Below are 22347 nucleotides of genomic sequence, written 5' to 3' on the forward strand. Positions count from 1 at the left end.
ATTTATCCAATGACTGTATTTTTTTTAAAGCAGTGTATACTTGGAGTCCCTTCTCATTTCTTATAAGCCTATGAGTTGTTGGCAGTTCCACCAAAGAGTGATTTCCCCTCTTGACTTCTAATTGTTATTAATCCTTTTTTAAATTTTGAATAACTGTACGAGGCAAGCTCCGTTTATTGTTAAATGTTACGATGGTTTGATTCCTCATCCATGCCTGTTAAACATTACAAAGTGGGTTCAAGACACACTGATCTTTTTCTCAGGAACAAACAGGCTTATTGCTGCTGTATCCACCTGCGAAATAACTGCTTGTTGTGTAATCAATTGAAACAACTATTTGCATATTTCACAGTTGCTCTGTGTTCATCTAAGACCAACTGGCTTAGTGTACATCAATCATTCAGCATATAGATGACTGGCTACATATATCAACATTATAAACATCAACATTATAAAATTATGGTTGGTTTGACCATGCAATGGCCCCAAGTATTCATAGGCCCCAATTGACCCTCTGTTTATGATACTTAGTTAGTTAAAACACAAATGTATTTAGGAATATTTAGCAAATGAATGTTGACACACTTTGTCTCTACAGACAGATCAACATTTCAGCTGACAATGTGAATTTGTAAATGACCACAAACCTTCTGACACACCTACAATGGACCTTCAGGGCCCCTAAAGGTCTGGAGCTTTAGGACGATTGCCCCTTTTTGTCCCAGCTTTGTAAAATATACTGTTGAACGAAAATTAACACATAAATACAGTATGTTCATGACTTGCTGGTGCAATATGATAAATTTATTATGAATTCACACTAGATTTTTACAAATATGTAGTCATTATGACAGACAGACAGACATGTCTGCATGAATACAATCTACATAGTGTACAAGAGGTAACAGTCTTCACTTTCTTTTTACAAGTTCTCTTCAGTTTGCCAGGTGTCTAACAACTTGGTGATAGCCAAACCTTGTTATGTGTTCAAACACACGCCACCCAACCCCGGCCACGGCCCCTACGTAACAGCTGACATGACAGCAGTTACTGGTTGTAAGGGCGGCTTCGCAGCAGATTGTCCAGTTCAGTCTTGTTGATGGTACCATAGGCCTGTGAATAGCTGCCCAGTTTGGCTTTGGGGTCGCCTGCAGCTGCCACGTTACAGTTACTCTGAAATACTTTCTTGCTGAACCGTACCGGTGGCTGAACATCACGAACTTGAGAGTTGGAGCGCTGGTTCTGCATGGGAAGAAAAAGGAAGTTAGCTGTGACTGCCATTACTTCTATATCTTAATGCTGCTAAACTTTAATGCTTTGGAACCTGAGCAAATGGCTTCATTTCTTACAAAAATACAGGAAAAAGGCAGTCAACAGTTTAAGAATAAATTACCCCAAAATGAACAAGAAATTAGTGAAAAAAGTGCAAGAAAATTACCTAAAAATACAACAACAAAAAAAGAAAAGAAAAAAAGGTAAAAAATGAAAGAAAAACATCAGAACAAAGTGCTTAAAATTATAGTAATTTAATAATAATTTTCTTTTTTCCCTTTTCGCCCCATTTTTAAAAAAATATATTTTTTAAATTTTCTTATTTCCTGCTGTTTGTGGAAAATTTCTTACAAAGTTACTCATTGCCTTTTTCCCCATGTTTTTGAAATCAAACCAATTTTCTCAGGGTTCAATCTTAAAACACAACAAGGAATCTGAAAGCAGCACAAGAAAAGTTGTGTCAATACAGGTTTCAAAGGGTTAAAATATTCATATACTTTTAAAGTGAACATTACTTTAAGTATGGAAAAGCTTGAAATAGCATCCTGGCATTGAGTCATATTTTACATGCTCTAAGGTGTGGTAGACTGACCAGGCGTGCAGATGTGACATATAGCCCAGAGGACAGGGACGACTCATCCCTGCGAACCAGCGGGTTGTTCTGGGTTTGATTTAGGGTCAAGGAGAAGGAGCGGTTATGGGCCGCAGGCGCTGAGCGACCACGCTGCAGAATCTGGTCCATGGACTAGTGAGGGTAGCAAATAAAAGACAAAGCAACATACAGAGTGAGTCACAGAAAGATCATGAGTAGGAGAGAATGCAAGCAGCTAAAAATAAAGAAGGATGTAAGAATGAAACAAGATTACATCACAGCAAGTGAAAACAAAACTGAACAGTAAGTGGACTGATATCTGTTGCTTACTACGTTGGCATTGGCGCCCTCTGTTGGTGACGTTGTTGCACTTCCATTACTGGTCTGTTCTACTAGTTTCCTGCAGGCTGCGGTGGAGGAGGAGTAATGAGGAGCACCGGCTGGATTACGAACAAAACCATCTGAATGAAGAAAAGAACAGTTTGTGTTTTGTTCCCGAGGTAATGTATACATAAAACTAAATGTTTGAGATTTATCTAAAACATATGTAGCTGTATTCATTTCATTGTGAAGGCATGGAACCCTCTTAAAATTTGAATAGTTTGTGTACTGATACCAAAACACAACTTTTTTTGAGACCTTGTATTTAAATTTAATAAAAAATAAATAAATAATTGTCTGATGAGAAATTTGTAAAAATGTAGGGGTATATGGCAGTCAGGATTGCAGATTGTAACCAGCTAAAACTTCTTCCGGTTAAAAATCCTTCAGTGTTGACTGTTCAGGAGGTTTTTAACAGCTGAATTATCTGCAGAGGTCTCTTCCTCTTCAAAACCAACATACCAGGTGATAAAAACTGGTAAAAACACTGAATAAAGCAACTTCATGTTACAAATGATTGTTTCTGTGATGCCGTTTGGTACATTGGAAACAGGCCGCTAGCCAAGCACCCGCCAAAGTTTGCGGACTTATTTCTGACGATAACTTAAAATCCAGACATTCAGAAGGTTTCATAGGTCTCATGCTCTCAAAAATAAACGGGCACAGTGATTAAAAGTGGTAAAAACACTAAATAAAGCAGTCTCAAGTTTAAAAAAAAAAGGAAAAATACATGTTTTTCTGACTCTACCTTTTGCAGAGGGGCTGCTAAATATGGTGGCAGACCCTAAAACGCATGTGGTCCTATCTAGAGCCAGTGGTTTGATTTATCTGTTCTGAGATACTGCAGAAACATGGTGGTGCAACATGACTATGTAGATGTAAACAGCTCATTCTAAGGCCACAGAAACACGATGACTATTATTTTCAAGTGATTATACCCTAAAGAAAACATTCCCATTATTATTATTATATATTCCCTTAAATCCTACACGCTAGGATTGTAATTAAGATCACAAATCTGAACATACATCTTAAAGAACATTTCGTTTTTGATACTTTGTGCTACAAATATTTAACCCTAACCCTGTGATGAACCTGTCCAGATAAATTCAGACATACTTGGGGCATGTGTGATCGGGTTATATGTGAGTTTCCCCAAGCCAGGGCTCGATAATGGACTTGTCTTTTCCACAGCAGGCAGGGCTGACACATTTACAGGCGCGGGTTTGATGACGCCTGTGTGTGAAGGCACGTGGTTTGCCTCTGCAGTCTTTTCATGTTGCGTTTCTCTCTTGTGGTCACCATCTTCATTCGCTGCCACTGGGCGCTTCTCATCTCTATCCTTCACATTGGGCTTCTCAGTGTTACTCATGCAGCCTCCATTCTTTGGCTGGATTAGTCTGAGCATCCCCTGATTAGTTCTCCTCTCCAGCATCATCTGTAGGTAAAGAAGAGAAAATCATCTTAAAAATGTATTTGTAAAATATATAAATGTATTTTTGCAATGCAGTTATATGTAATACGATTTCATATGTAAAAGCCGATCTTGCCTTCAGAAGATTTCTGACTCATTTCGTACCTCATAAAGTTTGTTGCGGTACTGAACCACAGATAACTGAACATCATCATCCACTGGCAGCACTACGTCAAAGTTAAGAGCTGGCTCCTTGGCTGGATTATGAAACCTCCAGAGACAGAAAACACAGTTATGGATAAATGATAGCACTTAATAGTATCTAAGTGATGATATAAATATTGAATTTCCAATCACAACTGTCACAGACAGCAAAGCAAACAGAGGAAAGGATTGATTAACTGTTCGACTAAGCAAAGAAAGAAAAGAAAACAATAAAAAGACATCTCTACAATATTTTTGCTATAGCAGAAACCACAGCTACTGATCTATGAATTATTCTGATTTCTTGATCCATAGTACCTGGCAACATATTGGTGTTGGAGGGCTTGCTCAGCAGTCAGACGCTTGTCGGGGTTAAAAACAAGCAAACCTCTCAACAGGTCCAGAGCATCAGGAGACACAGATGGCTGGAGAAGATCCTCCAAAGGCACCTGTGGTCTGGTGAAGGAAGGAAGAGAGAGATATTCAAGTGTACTCCAGAGATTTAGCATTGCAGTGCCATAACACTGACTCACTTACTTACTTACTTACGAAGAACTGTAAGACTTAAACATGTCATTATTCTCTGCAACACACATCCAACACACCCTTTTCAACAATGTGGTCTTTTAAAGGAGCTTTATACAACATTTAGAGCATATCTACAATTCAGTGTCCAATTCATTTTGTCTGCACACAACCCACAACATGGAGGTGGCTGAGGCGGCGTCTAATGTTGTGAGCAACACAGCCACAAGCTACAATTCATTTTCAATGTAGGCCAGCGATGGGGCGACATGAGGCGACAAAGTCACGCCCCACATTTGTCACTGCTGACGGGTGTGCTTGCTACAAACAAAAGCTGAGCTGGCCTCAACTTTTTTCAGTTCTTCAAAAACGGGATGAAGTATCAACAAATCATATGTTTTTGTGTCTACCTGCAGGGCTGTGTATTACGCTTAGTAAGCTGATGCTATGCTAGCTTTATGTGCATTGCGGTGCACACAGGGATGCAAATGTCATGTTTAGATGGGGCTCAGACACTGATCAAAAGCACAGATATTTATGTTGCAATACACACTTTAGATATGCTCTGTTGAGGTGCTTTGTGCTAGTGGACACACACTAGGTCATATGATAATGAGCACTTGAACAACACTTCTAAAGCAACTCAGCGATAATGTAGCTGGTGACGCTGTTGCATTGTCACTAGTAGAGCTAACACAGCCTAACAGTGCTAAGAGCGCAGACAGTGCTAACAACAGAAACAGTGCTGATGGAGCTAACAGTGTTAACCAGAGGGGGGCTGCAGGGTGGACACTACGCATCCAGGATGATGCCGTATGGTCAGGATGGCATTATCAGAGGTAATTGCCATATGAGCGCAGTGCAAAGTGGCAGGGATGAGCTAGCTGGTGAGATACACACACAGGGACTTACATACACACTCTGCCAGACTGTCAACCACAACAAACAACAGAGAAGCTCAGATTACAGCACACACAGAGGGAGCGTTTGCTGCCATATTAATGTTCTAAATGTCATATAAATAACCTTTAAAGCTGTCTTTGCTTGGTTTATTATTTTGCTTTGTTGCTGCTGCCTCGTTGCATCTCTGCAGGTATCACTGCCTCTCTCGCCAAGCGTGTAATCAGCCCCATCTTTATTTAAAGGCTGACAACTCCCCTGCGTAAAGGAGGAAATTTGTTTTTGTCACTCCCAAAACTAGCTCAGTCCCAGGAGAGACAAGGTCAAAATGCGGCCAAGTGCACACTCTGTATTCACATATAAACACAGTAAACCATGCGAGCAGACTGAGTGAACTGCATCAGGTACATTGTTGGCTATTTATATTACATATATAAAAAAACCTCTCTACTGTTAACATGTTCTCTGTACATGAGGATTTTCACAACATACATAACACAAAAGATTTTCTTACTTTAGTAACATTCTCTGAATGACAGAGGATCCATACTCAGACTTGATTGCGAGAATATCTGAAAATTAAATAGCAGTGAGTTAATCAATAGTGATGAATGCTGTCATTTACTTAAAGTATACACTCTTTAATCACCTTCTGGGCTCGGGTGAGGTATGGCACTCATGATCTTCTCTATTTGGTTGATGGTGGATGTTCCAGGGAACAGGGCTTTTCCCAGCAGCATCTCTCCCAAGATACAGCCAAGGCTCCACATGTCCACACCTTTAGTGTACCTTTGGATCAGAAGTATTCCTCTTACAGTTTGTTACACTCAAAACGAGTAATTAATACCTTGAATTAAAATGTGTGGTACAGTGTACTGACTAACAGATGCTCATCACAGTTGATACCTTGCAGATCCCAGCAGGATCTCAGGAGCTCGGTACCACCGCGTCGCCACGTACTCCGTCAGCGCTGGATTCCCGCTGTCCTCTTGGATCTGGTTGAGCGATCTGGCCAATCCAAAGTCACACAGCTTGACTACACAGTCGGTGTCCAGCAGCACGTTGGATGGCTGTGGGAATCACAGACAAGAGAAACGTTCTTCACACGGACAATGATGGTTTGGCTTTCACTTATTGACAGAGAGGTCAAATGGAGCAACTTGACCCAGGTATGAAAACAGTAAATGCAGTGGGAAGAGGTGGAAGAGAGAATGAATGAGAGAGAAGGAGAGATGAAATTCTAGTCTTTAGCACCAGAGGCAATTTTGTAAAGCCATGTCAGCAGATTTCCTGCAGACTTGCACAAGTGTTACTCAATGTCATTACATAAACACAGTATTTTGGACATAATGGTTTACATTTGCATTAGAGCTGAAATAATTAATCAATTGTAATCTTGACTGATATTCTGTTAGTCATTAGTTACAGCCTTGAAGATCTCTGTTTTGTTCTCTAAAGGCAGCACCTATGGCGATAAGCACTGATTGCAGTGTGTTTGTTGGCACCATCAGACTGCTGTCAGTCAACGAATTTATTTGTTTTATGAGCCCTGCAGTTGGCAAGATAAAAAGGTTGCAACAGCTGGTGTGTGTGCATGTACGTTTCACTGTGTAAGAGCATGGATCATCATTATTATTATTATTCTGACCTACTGATAGACTGCACATGCAAATAAACTCTAAGATTTTATCTAAGATATTATCTGGTACAGTGCATCAAATGGTAACACTTATGTATTAAACTGTATATGGTCCCTTTAAATTAATTAATTAATTAATTTATTTATTTATGACTGTGCGCCGTTTGTGATTTTTTCCAGGAACGTCACCAGTTGGTAATATTTCAGATGCAGGGGCGCTTTATCAATGCACCATAGGCTCAATGACCATCATGTTACCTCATTTGGCAATAGATAGTGACTCAACAGACATTTATTTAAATAACATTTTTTAAGACTATTACTTTAAAGTAACTTCTTTTTCATAAAAAAATGCCAAACATTCATTGGTTCCAGCTTTATAATTATTTGCATATTTTTTGTGTTTTTTATCATTTTAGACTGAATCAGTTTGGATTATGGACTTTTGGTCGAACCAAAGAAGCAATTCAAATACCTCAACTTGGGCTTTGGGAAATTGTCACTTGGATTTTTCACAATTTTCCAACACTGCATTAACCAAATGATTAAAAAAATATATAAACACTCTATAAATGATGAACTTATCAATTGAGAAAGTAATCAGAGAAACAAAGACAAAAGGCAGTCGTCAATATATGTGATACTATCAAGGTTAAAGCATGACTCAGCTATTTAAATTGGAGTTTTTTAAATCAAAAAAGAGCAAATTTTGTTATTGTGATATGTTAAATGATTGCAAAACATATAAATGCTTAATATCAATACATTTATTCACGATTAATGCTCAGTATTCTCAACCTGGCATACCTTTTGGTCTCTGTGAATAACATTTCCTGAATGCAAGTATTTGATGGCTTTGAAGAGCTGGTACATCACATAACGTTTGTGGATGTCCTTCAGTAGGGTGCCTTTCTTTATCACTGCATGCAAGTCAGTATCTGGCACAAAGCAGAGAGCAAAAATACAACTATTACAGTGACATCTATCAATGACTGGACTGTAAATTACTGTCAGTTATTTGTGATTTTGGCGTCGCAGAGTTGCTAAACATATGCTCCTCCATGATCACACAGACAGTGATTTTAACCCAAAAGAAACAGCAGAGAGAAACAGTGGAGCTCTGTGCTGGATGCTGGTGCACAGTCATGGATTAGAGTGCAGAGAGGGGGAGGCCAATCTGTGGACTCAGCAGTAAGACAGTGCAGCCAGCCAAAGGAAGCAAAAAACTCTTTCTCTTTCTCACTCACGCATGCACGCACGCACGCACGCACACACACACACACACACACACACACACACACACACACACACACACACACACACACACACACTCAGCCTTTTCAGTGCCAAGTTTAACACGTAGCCTTTACTCGTCAGACGTGCAGACGTGTCAAAAACTGATTGACCATTTCTTAAAGCTGTGGTCATGTTCAAGAACTTCCATGCACTCACCCATATATTCAAAGATGAGGTAAATGTCTTTGTCATTTTGCGCTCTGATGACATTTAGAAGTTTGACGATATTGGGATGATCTCCAAACTCCTGCACACATTTGAAATTTTTTTATGCACAGAACCACAAACACAAAAAACAAAATCCTGGCCATTTTTGACCCATAATAACTGGAAGGTGTTGTGTAAACGTTGAGTAAACAACAGGGGAAGTTTCAACAGAGGTTACATAATGGTCACTATAATTAAACCCCCTAACAACAACACTGGAATTTCACTGGAAAATTAAGACAGCTGATTGGGGGGCAGAGGCACAGTTCAAAGTCACATGAATGTAGGTCAGCAGATAAAGAGTGAATGTGTTACACAAGGATATGATGCACAGTGAGACAGGGACAGAATTGCTGATCATTGTCAGTCTCCTCCAGGTTAACAATACAGTTGAAAACATTACTGAGAAAACAGAAAGGTTGACCATAATATGCTTTTTTGTAATTTTACACAATAGTAGAGGTTTTAACTTCTGGACTTTTGCCACTTTCCAGTTTGTACCATGAGGTAACAGCAGTGTCAATGCTCAGTGTTTTCCACATGGTAAACTAATAGCTGTAAAATCTTTTAAGCAACCTTTCCTTCATGTTTCTACCTATAAAACAATGAACTATAAGGGAACAGTAAAGGAAAAATAAACAGTGTTACGTCTGTGTAAGTGGGGCATGGTACAACTATTGCAGCAGTATCAGTGGAGCAGACTATTAACAAATACACTAATTTACCTGCAAAAGTGTTTCTAAAAAGCAACATAAAAGGAATATTCCTGCTGTCTTGTAGACATGTTTTAGCAGAGCTGGTAATGAAGCTCATTCACTGACTAAGGGGCAGTATCCTGAGTTTATCATGAAGTATCCCTAAAATTTTGTACATTTATTACATTAAGAAAGAGGCCAGACAAAGAGGGAAAAGATTGGGGCAAAATATAGTGTGAGGGGCAGAGTTCAATAGTCTGTCAGTCTCTGGGACTTAAACTAAGAGAATGATAGTTTGACAGTGAGTTGACCTTTATTTCATGTGAACATAATTCTTATTGTTACCTGGAGGAACATGATTTCCCTGAATGTCCGCTGCAAAAGAAAAGAAAATTACAATCAGATGTGAGCTGTACATGTTAGGCCATAAATTCAGCACACACAAGCCTTCTGTTTCATTTAATCATTAGTCAAACTCATGTCTCTATTTACACAGGCAAGGGAGCCAACTGTAGCCACTGCAAGACAAGAAAATATCATTTGCGACACAAAATTATGTTTTAGACCATCCCGCGATTGCTTTTGTTGTCTTGGGAATTGATGAATAACTTAAGCTCTTCAGGCCGCTAAAATGTATTGAAATAATCACTTTTCGGTTCAATCAGTTATAGCCTGGAATCATATGCAACTGCTGACAGTGAGCTGGAAGTTCTCATTGCTTCATTTTGAAAGAAATACTTAAAAGACCACAAAATTACCATTTGTATATCTATTAGTCATGCAGTGTTGCCTTGAATTTGTGAGCAAAACTTAGTTTTTCTTGCATGCCTCCACAGAAAATAGCAAAAGTACAGATTTACTGATTGCTGATCATGTTGAACAACAACTATATCAAAACATTTATTTACAAACTCTCACATAACTTGTACAGTATAATCTAAGTCTCATTTATATAGTTCTGTGCTCTGTACTGCCTGTACATATGCATTTTCATTCAAACTTTTCACTTTTTTATCTAAGAACGAAATGAGTTGTGTAAGTTTTGATTCAGTTTTGCTATGGTTAAATCTGCCACCAGAGTGGCCTCCAATTAATAGATAAATCAATGTTAAGCATTTTCCTGGAGGCAACAACAAAAACAAAGGCTACATACAGCAATAGATATGATATAAAGATGTGAACAAAAGAAGTTAACAGTTGACGATAATTATTTTAATTCATGGTCACTTAGATCAAATCAAGCACACACCTGGGCATCTGTCCTGTTTCTGAAGGCATCAAAGATCTTCTTCACAGCCACGACCTCGCCTGTCTGTCTGTCAACTGCTTTCCATACAATGCCATAAGCCTGAGAGAGTTACAGCACACTATTAGGTTACCACGACCAATGAGAAGGTGTTTTAACGGTAATACAGCTTTAACTGCAGGATGTCAACCAGGTAAAAAGTATATATAGAAAATAAACTCTGGAAACATTGTGTCTGGGCCGTATCTTGAATTTAGAAATACAGAAGTCATAAGACACCATCCCCAGATAATGGAAATCTGAAATATCAGCAAAATGTTGTAGTTAATCTGTATTAATTATCATGTACATTTACATGTTTAATCCATTCAGCTGTTTTTTGTCTGATCAATTTTGAAATAGATGTATGTCCAAGAGTTTTTGGCATAAAAAAAGGAACTAGCTAGAACTAAAAAACTAGAACTTCAGCCATGAGTGCAATATACTGCTTCTATAAAATGAGTGCAATAACTGTGATTTGTATTTTAATAATGTTTATATGACTATTTTTTTAATATACCTTTTATAGTACATTAATTTACTAATGCTGCCAAACAAAGTTTGTTGTTTTAATGTCCAGTGACAGTATCCATCCAGTATCCAGTATCTATCTCTCTATCTATCTAAAATGTCAGAGCTTAGGGAACCAAGTTCGAACGTCTTGTAAACACATTATTAAAATGTGTAACTTTTAATAATATGAAAATGTCAACTGCACTTTTTCGCCACAATAGAAGAAAAAGTGACCTCTGTGTCCTCAGTGATAGCTACAGCCCTGATGAGGGTGACAGGAGATTGAGAGTGCTGATGAAGGCGATTAAGTCAAGCATAACAGAGGCAGCAGTGAGGCAGGGCATAACCCTAACCCATGTTATTGTCAAGGAGCAGCAGCACCGTCACCAGATCAGATTCACACAGCCCAGGTGGCTCTGGTGGCTGTTATCACTGTCAAAGCCCGGCTCCAAAAGAACAGATAACCATCCCAATTTATGCAAAACAAAATAGAGTTTATTCAGAACAATATTAGGCCGTTTTTGCTGCTGCAAAAGCAGTTTATAACCCTGTAGAGCCAATTAGCACAGTGCTGCTCACTATTATCTGGCTTCCTAAAGCGCCACAACACAGGATGCTGTTATCTCACAGCTGTAAACAGGTTCAACGGCAGTGCAACATGAGTCACTCCTGGTCTCAGGTTTAGTTAGTTAGCCAATATGACGTGACTACGTGGCAGTCACCACCTGGCCATTGCAAGCAGAGCAGCAATTTGTGAGTCTCTGTGGACAGTATATGGAAAAAAATACATCGGGCTGTTTTTAGTCCTGTGGCAACCGTACCAGTGCAGAGAAAAACAAAAGGGGTTGGACTCTAAAGGGAATAAGTGTCCTCACACATCAGCTGATCTGCAAAGAAAGAGTCTGTCCTGCCAGAGTAAATAAACCCCTTGCTTACAACACCAGTGTTCAACTGAGGGCCTTAAGTCTGGATCATTTCAGGAATTTCCCTTAAGGCTAAAGTACAGAGAGGGCTTAAAGATGTGGTAAACATTAATGTACAAGTACAGTGAGGGGTGGTGTGAAGAGAGTTTGCCAAAAGCCAAATAAAAGGCTGCAAACTGAAAGTACTGAACACTGAAAGTGTTTTGCAACTCAAAATGTTTGCATTCAAGGGTGCGATAAGCAGTTGTGGTGGTAATTGTAGGATAAAGTCAGATAATGTGAAGCATTAGGTAAAATGGGACAAATAAGGTTTTACAACTTGGGCTCTTTAAATATTAGCAGCCAGTCACCAGACATTTGATTGCATTGTTAATATAAATGTGCTTTACATGAAAAAATAATTTTCACTGCTCTGAGATAGCTACCATGGGCACACCAAATACTGAGGGTACGACAACAAAAATTGTTTAAGGATGTTGCATCATATTAATTGTTTAATGACTTTTAATAAAAATGTATTCACAATACACTTTAATTTTTGTGAGAGAGGGGTTTGAGTGTGTACATAATGCATTCAGGTAAAGTGGGACAAAAACTTCAGGTAAAAAGGTACATTTTCTGCAGTGAAACCTGCATGTTTTCAGGCAATCAGGGGCCATAAAATTATAAATTATGCTATTGTGTGCCCTCATATAATATTACAGAGATTTTTTAGTACTTTTGTTCCACATACAAAATATTAAGCATGTTACACACATGCAAGTACACAAACATGTCCAATGTAGACAATATAACACCAAAGAAACAAATCAAAACAACAGGGAAAGCATGGCAGAAAAGTTGAACAATCTTTTTTTAATAAATAGCCACAGGTTACATAATGATTTAATAAATCAACGACAGAGCTGATCAATTGATTTAACTATGTTTGTCCCACTTTACCTGAGCATGTTATTGGAGTGGGGTAGGGGTACTCAATGTATTTGAAGTTTCTAAATTATTTTACTTGTCACATTTTCTTTATAAAAAAAAGGCAGAGAATGATAACAACTTCTTAAAGTTTACACTTAAAGAAGTATTCTGAGTTTTAAGTAGTTTTCTTTGCAATCTACCAAAAAGTGTCCCTCATTACCTGACTTTACCCTATAGGCTGAGATGAATCAGCCTCCACTAAATCCTGTCAATTAAGAGACAGAAAGTCACTCACCCCTTTTCCAAGTCTCTTCCTGATTTCATACTTCAGAGAAATGTGGTCCTCCACCTCAGACACGTTTTTGGATTCATATGTTTTGCTCATTTTCTTTAACAGTCCGTCCCTCTGCTCAAACAGAGGGCATCACCATACTCTTTGATTAGTCCTGGAGGGGATAAGGGGTCCTGAGTGTCCTGGAAAACAGGTGTTAACACGGTCGGTAGTAATGACTGAATTGTGGAACCACTTCCGTCTGAGCTTCAAATGTTAATTTCCACAACAAGGTAAAAAAAAAAAAAGAAAGAAAAAAAAGATAAAAATAAAAATACGTGAGAGCAACAGGCGAGACGAGTTTCTGTAGTTTTTTTGTTATTAAGCAACACACACACACACACACACCTCTTTAGGCTACTTGTAGTCCGACGACGCGTTGCTTCCTCTTCAGTCAATCAGTGTCAGTCGAGAAGCAGCAGGTGCGTTTTTAGCTCCATTCAGTGACTGAAAATACGCTCTGTTTAACATGCAAAGGTACAAAATGTGTTACTATTTGTCAAGGTGATACTCAATTCTCGCTGTGAGTTTGGTTACTCCCACACTGCTGCTGCAAACTGACGAGCCGTAGAGTTTAGTCATTTCGTGTCGTCCTGGCAACGAATACACTGCTGTCTGGTTCTTAAAGGGGCCGCGACAAAAACACTTCCTTATTAAACTCAATCATAAGAGTCAGGGATAGTTCGAGTTTTTTTTTGAAGTGGAGGGTACTTACACATAATCAATCAGTAAGATCACCTTATGAAAGAAAAATCCAAATTACTGTGTTAGTCCGACAAACAGACTATATATAAAGATGGACACCATGACAGTTCTCCCAAAGTTTTACATTTTAATCGCCCCCTGGTGTCTGCCTGCAGTATAGGTCATAAAGCCCACACCTCCAAGTTAGTGAATGGGATACAGACAAAATTAAAACATTTTTCCCAAAGATGGTTTCTGACACTTTACATGTTATTGAGGCATTATGGTCACTTTTGGCGCCAAAAACAAACAAAAAAAAAAAAAAGATATAAAATTTGAGGCATTATTGAAAGTTGGAATTGAATCTTGGGTTGCTCTTTGTCTTGTTTTCTCATTCTTAGACTAGTTGTTTCCTCATTTAAATAGATAACTTCTCCTATTTTGGATTATATTTTATGGAGCCAAAGTTGTGCCTTTTACATTGATGCAGTTGTAGGTATATTTAGCAAGAAAGCCAAATAAGTAATAGTTAGAACATGTTCGTAATCACTTAGGTATAGAATAAGGTATTGTTTTGTTGCAAAGATGTGCATCATTGAAATTCAAAGATTTTCAAATGAAAGAAACCTCTAATTTGTACAATTTCAGCATATGAGCACTGGTTGAAATGTGTTTACCTGGGCATATAATGAAGCTCTGGGTAGCAACAAAGAACACAACTAATACACAGAGGGAGTGGGGATGGTTGGTCAGTTAAATATTTGCTCTGCAGCCACAAAACAGGTTAACCTGGAATGGATCATTCAGCTATAGGTAATCAAAACAATAATTATAGTCAAAAACTTTTTGAAAGAATAGAGTGCAGCAAGTAGTCTTATGGCTTTTAACACCTTGTTCCCTTATTATTATTTCAACATTTAAAATGTCACAGAGGAAGTTAAATATTTTTGGACAATGCAAAGACAAAGTGAATTTGATCTTATTTACACACAACACAAATGAAGTTGGAGGTAGAGTTTTCATTTTTATTTCTAAAAAGGTGTTACATGCTCTTATTTAAAAATCAAAACTATTATTTACAAATGATAAATCTCAATAAATATGTTCCCCCTAATGATGTTTGGGGGTTGAAACATATTTAGCAAGCAAAATAAGGAGGTGTCCACCTTGCTTTTACCCACTTCATGTGGCCAAACCCTCGCCTCTAAAGGAAATATGGATTAGGTTAACAGAATACAGGGCTGGAAAATGTACACAAACAATTCCTTCCACCATAGTTTTAATACAATTATTAATCTGAAGTGCAGTTTAATCTTTAAAACCAAACAATTATTTCAGCTGCATTTATTTTCCATTAGCTGACAGCTTCTTTTAATCTATCGACAAAAACTATTGCAGGATTCTGCAGTAAAAACGTGATAGAAAAACAAACACGATATCTGAAACAAAAATGCTAATCTGACCCCAAGTGGCAAGTAGTGATTAGAATTAGGGTACCAAAAAGAAAAATATATATATTTATCTTTCCAATAATACAAAGGCTTTGGCTGTTGCAACCTTTTCTTCATGTGCAGACTTTGCCCAATATAGTTGTATCATGCTTCTTTGTTGGTGCTTTGCAAAACTTAAGTATAAAATTAGACCTTTTGATTTTACAGTACAAAGTTAGAAGTAAACTGTTCTGTCAAGGGCAGAATAAACAGCCAATGTTGAAGGAGTTATCACACGTTAGGTTATAACAGAGGCCGAAGGAGCCTGGTGGGCAAGGCTGCAGACAGCACGATGTACCACACATGGTTGAGTCTACAAGGCGACGAACTTTAAATAGTACACAACATGAATAAAGGACATACAGGAAACAAATGAGAGGAAAGAACTGGGGGGATATGAGACAAAACACCTGTCCAGATATTAATCCACTCCCTACCAAAAGCCAGAAGGAGAAAATAGAATGTATTTTTTTAACTTAATAGATATCAGAGTCAGAATTTCAGACAGATGGGAGTCGATGACGGACACATGCTTTAGGAGGAGTGGAGGAAGCGGTTGAAGGCATTGTAGGCCGACTCCAGGTCAAACAGCATCTGGCGCACCTGATTATCATCCAACTCGTCTGAGGCTGACATGCTGCTGAGGGTAGTCAACCTGAGGAGGAAAAATAAAATCAAGGTTGATGACAGTTATGACAAAACTGTTGAGATGTATCACAGACTGACATGAGTTTAGCAAACTGGGGATCTATGTAGAAAATAAATAACATATTAGACAAAATAACAAAATATACTTAAAAGTTATTCTATGGGATCTTTGACCACTAGTAAAAAAGTGGAGCAAAAAACACAGGTCAATATAGTAAATATACAACAACTACTGGTTGTAATAGGTTTTAATTAGGTAACCTATAGTTATTATAAACCTACTATTACAGGTACTGGTGTCAAATTGCAGTCCTCTGTCACAAATGCTGTTTTTCTTGACTGCAAAGATGCATTAACAAAGCTGCATGACTTACTCATGATGACACCAAATTATTATTAAAAAAAGGGTTTCGAAACAAGTGGTGAGCGAAAATAAACAAATAAATCTTTGACTTTTCCCATTTGCTGTGTTAACATAGTGCAGCAATGGCACTGAATAAAAAAACAAGGACAGATTAAATCGGACTCAGGCTTAGACCTCTGCCAGCCGGGGCCAATGTTGCATTAATGTGCTCCTCGGATGGTCGTTCTTTTGGTGTGTTCATGAGCTTTAAGTTGTAACGTGCAAACAACATGCGACATTGTTTTGTATCTTACTGCTCAGAACTTTCAAAAAACACATTGACGACAAAGAGTTAAGGAAACAGTTCAGAGGAGCCATGAAACACAATGGAAACTAATTTCACAAATTATTCCAACACCACATGAATGCAACACGAGGCTGCAATTGAGCTTACATAGCCTACCTACATACATGTGAGATGCTGAATCAGTGCATTAAAATTTATATTTTATCCTTATTAATGTTAACGTATACATGACTGGGAATGCATTTAAGAGAAGTTTTATGTAGCGGGGTGTCACAGAGAAACTGATACAATATTTAACAAAAAGTACCTAAAACTTGAAAGGTTCGATACACTTACATGTATCAACTTTAAGGAAATGATAGTGTAAACAGAACTGGTCTGCCCATCACTGCAAGAAGTTTTAACACATTCCCAACTATCAATCTCGGATCCATTTCAGGTATAAAAACAGTATATTTAAATATGACTACCACATAATAAAACTTAGATTTTTTTGTCTGACTTGTTACACCACAGATTTTACCCATAACATGCAGCTGCTACAAATTATGGTACCTGGATTGAATGAGTTAAGTAGAATTAGTTTAATTTCTGGACAAAGTCACTGTGTGTGTCACTGTGACTAAAGCAGCCCTTAGCATCTTGCACTGAACTGGCACAAAGCTGGACAATATAAACACAATAAACTGGATGGCCCAGTGTCACTAACCAGAGGCTGACTTTGTCCTTAGCCTCTGAGTCTGGAGGCATGTTGCTCATTCTGTTCATGGTTTCCATCAGTTCCCTCAGGTCTGGCTGGATCTGGACCAAAGACAAACAACCAGTTAAGCAGTTGTTGTTGTTTTTTTGTTAGTTTACCGAAGTTTTACACTTTTATTAAATGTACCTCATCCATGGCCCTGATCTCCAGTCTCAGCTTGTCCATCACGGTGATGAAGAGCTGGGAGAGAAAGTGACAACAGTAAGAAAATGCTCAGCATACTTTCCAACTTACACCATCAAGGCAAAAGGGTTTCTTTTACCGTCAGCCACACAAACAGGGCACACAGTGTTCGCCTGTATCGCACCGTCTGCTGATTTTATTAGCGTGCCAGATTTTATGAGTTGAGATAAAAGCTGGCAGTGGATACGGCTGGCAACACCCATTCACATTCTTCAGTGACGGACCACAGGATGAGCCAAATGAAGTGAAACCACTTTAGCCACTTAGCGCTTGAGGAGAACACACTAAATCATTTTATTAAAAAAAATCAGACTGCAACCATTTTTATTCTGGCACACAGCCAAAATAAGCCATCCTTTTCCGCTGACTGGTTAATATGATGGAGAGGAGAGGAGACGTACGGAAACTATATCTGCAATGCAGCGGTTCAGGTTGCCCTTGTCATCCTTGATGGTGATTGGCCGATCCTCCTTAATCCTTTCCATGGCGAGTGGGCAGTCGAGCTGGGAAACAAAGAGTAACATCATGAGCAACATCATTACTACTAGAGGAACTGTTCACAAACAAAGTCAAATAGGTGATGAAATCACCTGCGCTCCGAAACAGTACTCACTCTGTACTTCCTGCAGAAATCATCGATGGAGCCCACATCAGAGCCCTGCACCTGTTTGAAAGCAGCCTTATACTGAACCAGCAGCCTGGAACAGGAAGCAGTGTACCTGAAATCGACAAAGATGAAATCGAAGTCACAGGTAGAATTTTTGTCAGTCAGTTGCGTCCACTGACTTTTCCTGTCGCCTCTTTTTGGAGGAGAGCCGTCTTTCTCTCACACACACTGACTACGTTTACAGGTACAAAATGTTTTTGCCCTTTATCAAAAAAAATACAATATTCCTGCTAAGTTTGCGTAACGGAAATCAATACACCACTTTTATTCCTGTGTACGTGCAGCCTTGCATACCCCGATTAACATGCTCTAACGTGTCACTTATCACATCAAAGTATAAAAAAGTTGTATGGCTGGAGCTGCTTGTCATTTTGCTTCTTTGCATCAAAATAGGATTTTTTAAAATGATTTCTTATTGGTGGCAGACTCGTTGGACCGTGTGAACACAGCCTTCCTGTTTTATTCCTTTAACCACCTTCCTGAAAAGGGCGGCCTTGAGAAATCAAAAACCTGTTGATATCCAAGTCTTTTAAAATGTTTAAAAGTATGTGAGTTTGAGAAATGTGGGCTTTTCTTTTGGGCATGCAACTCTACACCAGCCTTGCAAACCGTTGGCGAATTGGTTTGTGTACAACGTACCCATGACAACGGACAGGTCGACCGTAAACAGGAAAGAGGCCATGTGTCGCAAAGCGGTACAAATCCTAAGTGAGATGCATATTCCGAATGTGTTGTATACATGCCCCAAAAATACTATTAAAACCCAAATAATACCAGCTTAAACCATGTCTTAATTGAAAAATCCAACATTTGAAATAAGGCCTCATTCTGAAAATCCATACGGACTATACTGTTTGCATATATTCAGAATAACAGGTGAATATTAGTGTGCATGTAAACGTGGTCGCTGTGTTCCAGGTCTGCCACGGTGATGTGTTTTTGATAGACTATTCACTTATGCACTACTGCACCTCTTTAAATTGCTGTATATTCCCTAATTTTTTGCCTTTTTTACACTCTATTTTTAGCTTTATTTTCATTGTTATTATGGGTTATATTTTCCATCTTATGTTATGCATTCTGTGCATTCTATTTTTATCCTTATTTCAATCTTACTTCTACTAGTATTATCAAGTGGGTTTTATCCACGTGAGGATGAATTCTTTGTATTCTACTCTGATCTTATTTTTACATGTGGGTTTTATTATGTCTTTATGTCTTTTCATGTGAAGAAATAACTGCATGTTATTTCTTTGTTGTAAAGCTTGTTGGGCTGCATTTCTTGTATGAAATGTACTATAAAAGTATAATATAAAGTAATTTATAAAGTTTTATCATTATCATTATTATTATTCATACAGCTCTGCTTGATCTGTTTGGAGGCTTTGTCCATGCTGACAAACTGGAAACCTTTAGAGGCCTTGTGAGGGATTTTGTTTTTGTGCCACATCACTTCTGTTGCTTGTCTTTTTGTTTGGTTCCATAGGTCAATTGAGTTTTTATTTGCTATTTAGTGTGTTTTTTTGTCTGTTTATTATTTTGCCCTTAGAGAGCCTTCCACGTTATTTGCTTCTGTTGCTGCTTTGTTAGTTGGTTTATCTTGGTTGATCATTTTTCTGTACATAAACCTCATTCATCGAAACACTTAATTGTTTCAGTAGCCTTATCAGTCAGATACAATTTTTGCAAAGGTCTGATGAATCTTATGTATTACTCCAAATGTTTCCCTTGGCCAGGGGTAGGCAACCTGTGGTTCTGGAGCCACATGCAGCTCTTTAGCCCCTCTCTAGTGACTTCCAGTGGCTTTGACACACACACAAAAAAGAAATCAAGGGAATGATTTTTTTTTCACATTTTAATTATTTTTTTTCTCTGTTCTATGTCTAAATAAATGCTTACATTTTCCACTTTTAGAAAACCCACTGAATAAGTAATTTAAAGTTAACTAAAATCTGTGTCATACGTCTATGGCCTGGCGCCTTTTCTTCTAATTTTTGCCAAACCTCAATGATGGTGGCTTGTCTCAAGTTTCCCTTGCTAGGCTAGTTATGTACTACAAATCCAAAAGTCTCGGAGGAAAACAGAGAATTTAACAGTGTGTAAAAAGATTTGTTTTCTTTAACAGCCAACTCTAGAAAGTTAAAATACCAAATAATCATGAATAGCCTACTGCAGAGCAGCAACATTGTTGTAAAACATATTAATAAATACTTATTTAGACAAATAATGTTGATAGCTCAAATACCTTTCGTGGCCCCAGACTGGTTTTTAAAATTATTTTTGGTCAAAAATGTCTCTTTCGATTGTAAAGGTTGCTGATCTCTGCCCTAGGCATTTAAAAAAAAGGTCTTAACACGGTTTTTAAACACAAACATAAACTCAAGTAAAACTCACTCATTGGGTGTGACGCAGTCTTTGATGTAAGCCTTCTCCAGGGCCTGAAGGGTCTTGACGACAGCAAACAGCTCTGCCATGTTATCATACCTTCAGAAACACGGTTAATAATGAGGTGTTACAACACTGGCCACCTTATGAATCCCTGTGTTACTCTGTGATCGTATCAGGCTGATATCTGGTAAGACACACTCTATTTAACACTTACTTCTCTCGTTCTCTTGCATTCTTGTATAATTTCACCTCCTGAAAACACATGATTTCTGGTGAAGACCTTTAATGTGACTAACAAGCCAAATATCACATTTTTGAGTTAGTTAAGTTTTAATGAAACTTTAAATGTTAGTAGTAACATCAACAGAAATAGTAAGTTTGGTTTTCTTTCAGGAACCTTCAAGTGAACAATTAAAAAAAAGTCAGCTGCTGTGATTTCCATTAATGATCAGTTTATACATATGAAAAGTCCTCTTTTCTAAGCACTGACTAAAGCATAGAAAGTTATTATATTTACCTCATATAACTCAGGCTTATTGGCTGGAGCTGTGGGAGAAAAAAAAACATTAACTCTATGTTACAGTAAAAAGGAGGATGACTGAACAATCTGAATGACTAAATTGTTGACTTTACATTTTTATGAATGACTTACCTGCTCCCACTCCTCCTGTAACTGGTATCCCATGGAACATGATGTTGATGTATCAGAACTGACTTGATCTGTAAAAGATTTAAGTTACAGTGTGCTGAATTACTGAATGATTGTTGTGACCAAGCACACAGGTTCAAATCTAACTGTACGGTTGGCATTTACCGCAAACAAGATCTGAGGAGAGCACAGTTATATGGAAATGTTTTTAATACAAGTTTTAACTGCCAAGCAGCAGAAAGTGAACAAGATACTCTACTGTTTGGTATTATTGTTTATTTCTAACACACTTTTTCCACAGCCAAGGTGGCAAACCTTCAATAGCAGCACACACAGTACACAATTTTGTGCAACAAATGACAAAATATGTAACAAGTGTTGTTATTGTTTTGACCAAAAGAGATACATCGGGATTCAGGTGGCAGGCTGTCACCTCGGCTAACTATTTCCTGGCAGGTTAGTCTTTATAGTTATTTATAACACTGCCACCTAATAAAAACATTTGGATCAACGGTTACACTGGTCCCCAGGATCATATTATGTATTAATACTTTTATGAGGGGACATATAAAAAATAATTCTCCACCTTTTTCTTTTAAGTCCAGCTTTAGAGGCGACGTGCTAGTGTTTGGTTTTCTCCATTAAACGGATAATGATCATCATATAGTTGCTGTGCCTCATCCATAAACAAGGCAGAATTTGTTCACTGTTCAGAACATCAGTCCCACGAGTGCAGGCAGACTATAGTAGTAACACAACACAAAAGCTTAAAATACTGCCACGCTGAGTTTAAAAACGTCGTTCTCCTCGAAAGACTTGTTAATCCACCGAGAACTAGAGGAAAACACCTGAAGAAAGCCGAACCAGCTAGCTCAAAATTAGCTTTTGAGGCTAACTCGTAAGCACTTCCTTAATGATATCTCATAAGTAGGCCATACAGATAGTTGTTTGTCAACATTAAAGTGTCTATTAGTGGCCGTTGTTATGGTAACAGGTAGGCCCGCGATATTTGTTAAACTACAGCTTTTAATCAACGAAATTAAAAAATACTTTACTTACCCTTTCGGCAGACTGCTGTGACGTCAGTGTAAACACACCCTCCTGCGAGGACCCGAAGACGTCAAAATATTAGGTGTCCG

The 22347-nt window shown here is 38.2% G+C and overlaps 2 protein-coding genes across 2 annotated transcripts; both read right to left on the reverse strand.

The window, feature by feature from the left end:
* Positions 1 to 774: 774 nt before the first annotated feature.
* mapk15 (mitogen-activated protein kinase 15) lies at positions 775 to 13661 on the reverse strand. Its single transcript, XM_042507225.1, has 15 exons — positions 13438 to 13661; positions 13054 to 13232; positions 10375 to 10473; positions 9471 to 9500; positions 8380 to 8470; positions 7735 to 7865; positions 6195 to 6358; positions 5938 to 6077; positions 5803 to 5860; positions 4182 to 4319; positions 3825 to 3930; positions 3365 to 3683; positions 2195 to 2325; positions 1865 to 2017; positions 775 to 1242 (listed from the first exon to the last, which is right to left on the reverse strand). The coding sequence occupies exons 2-15, from the start codon at positions 13141 to 13143 to the stop codon at positions 1048 to 1050; spliced, it is 1845 nt and encodes a 614-aa protein (XP_042363159.1). The 5' UTR covers positions 13144 to 13232; positions 13438 to 13661; the 3' UTR covers positions 775 to 1047.
* A 1116-nt stretch (positions 13662 to 14777) lies between these two features.
* Positions 14778 to 22316, reverse strand: vps28 (VPS28 subunit of ESCRT-I). The gene is made up of 10 exons (XM_042506506.1): positions 22268 to 22316; positions 21212 to 21279; positions 21077 to 21105; positions 20774 to 20811; positions 20566 to 20655; positions 18118 to 18223; positions 17906 to 18007; positions 17448 to 17501; positions 17271 to 17362; positions 14778 to 15918 (listed from the first exon to the last, which is right to left on the reverse strand). The coding sequence occupies exons 2-10, from the start codon at positions 21249 to 21251 to the stop codon at positions 15798 to 15800; spliced, it is 672 nt and encodes a 223-aa protein (XP_042362440.1). The 5' UTR covers positions 21252 to 21279; positions 22268 to 22316; the 3' UTR covers positions 14778 to 15797.
* Positions 22317 to 22347: the final 31 nt, after the last annotated feature.

The sequence above is a fragment of the Plectropomus leopardus genome, chromosome 18 (genome assembly GCF_008729295.1).
Source record: "Plectropomus leopardus isolate mb chromosome 18, YSFRI_Pleo_2.0, whole genome shotgun sequence".
NCBI lineage: Eukaryota > Metazoa > Chordata > Actinopteri > Perciformes > Serranidae > Plectropomus > Plectropomus leopardus.

What these genes read in the sequence shown, in the direction of transcription:
- mapk15 (XM_042507225.1), bottom strand. Translation starts at nt 13,143, where the DNA reads ATGAGCAAAACATATGAATCCAAAAACGTGTCTGAGGTGGAGGACCAC. An exon ending in ACCGCAACAAACTTTATGAG is followed by an intron (nt 3,684 to 3,824) that starts GTACGAAATGAG and finishes CTTTACCTACAG; the next exon opens with ATGATGCTGGAGAGGAGAAC. An exon ending in CCCGATCACACATGCCCCAA is followed by an intron (nt 2,326 to 3,364) that starts GTATGTCTGAAT and finishes TTCTTCATTCAG; the next exon opens with ATGGTTTTGTTCGTAATCCA.
- vps28 (XM_042506506.1), bottom strand. Translation starts at nt 21,251, where the DNA reads ATGTTCCATGGGATACCAGTTACAGGAGGAGTGGGAGCAG. An exon ending in GCATTGCAGATATAGTTTCC is followed by an intron (nt 17,502 to 17,905) that starts GTACGTCTCCTC and finishes TTTCTCTCCCAG; the next exon opens with CTCTTCATCACCGTGATGGA. An exon ending in AAGGACAAAGTCAGCCTCTG is followed by an intron (nt 15,919 to 17,270) that starts GTTAGTGACACT and finishes TTTCCTCCTCAG; the next exon opens with GTTGACTACCCTCAGCAGCA.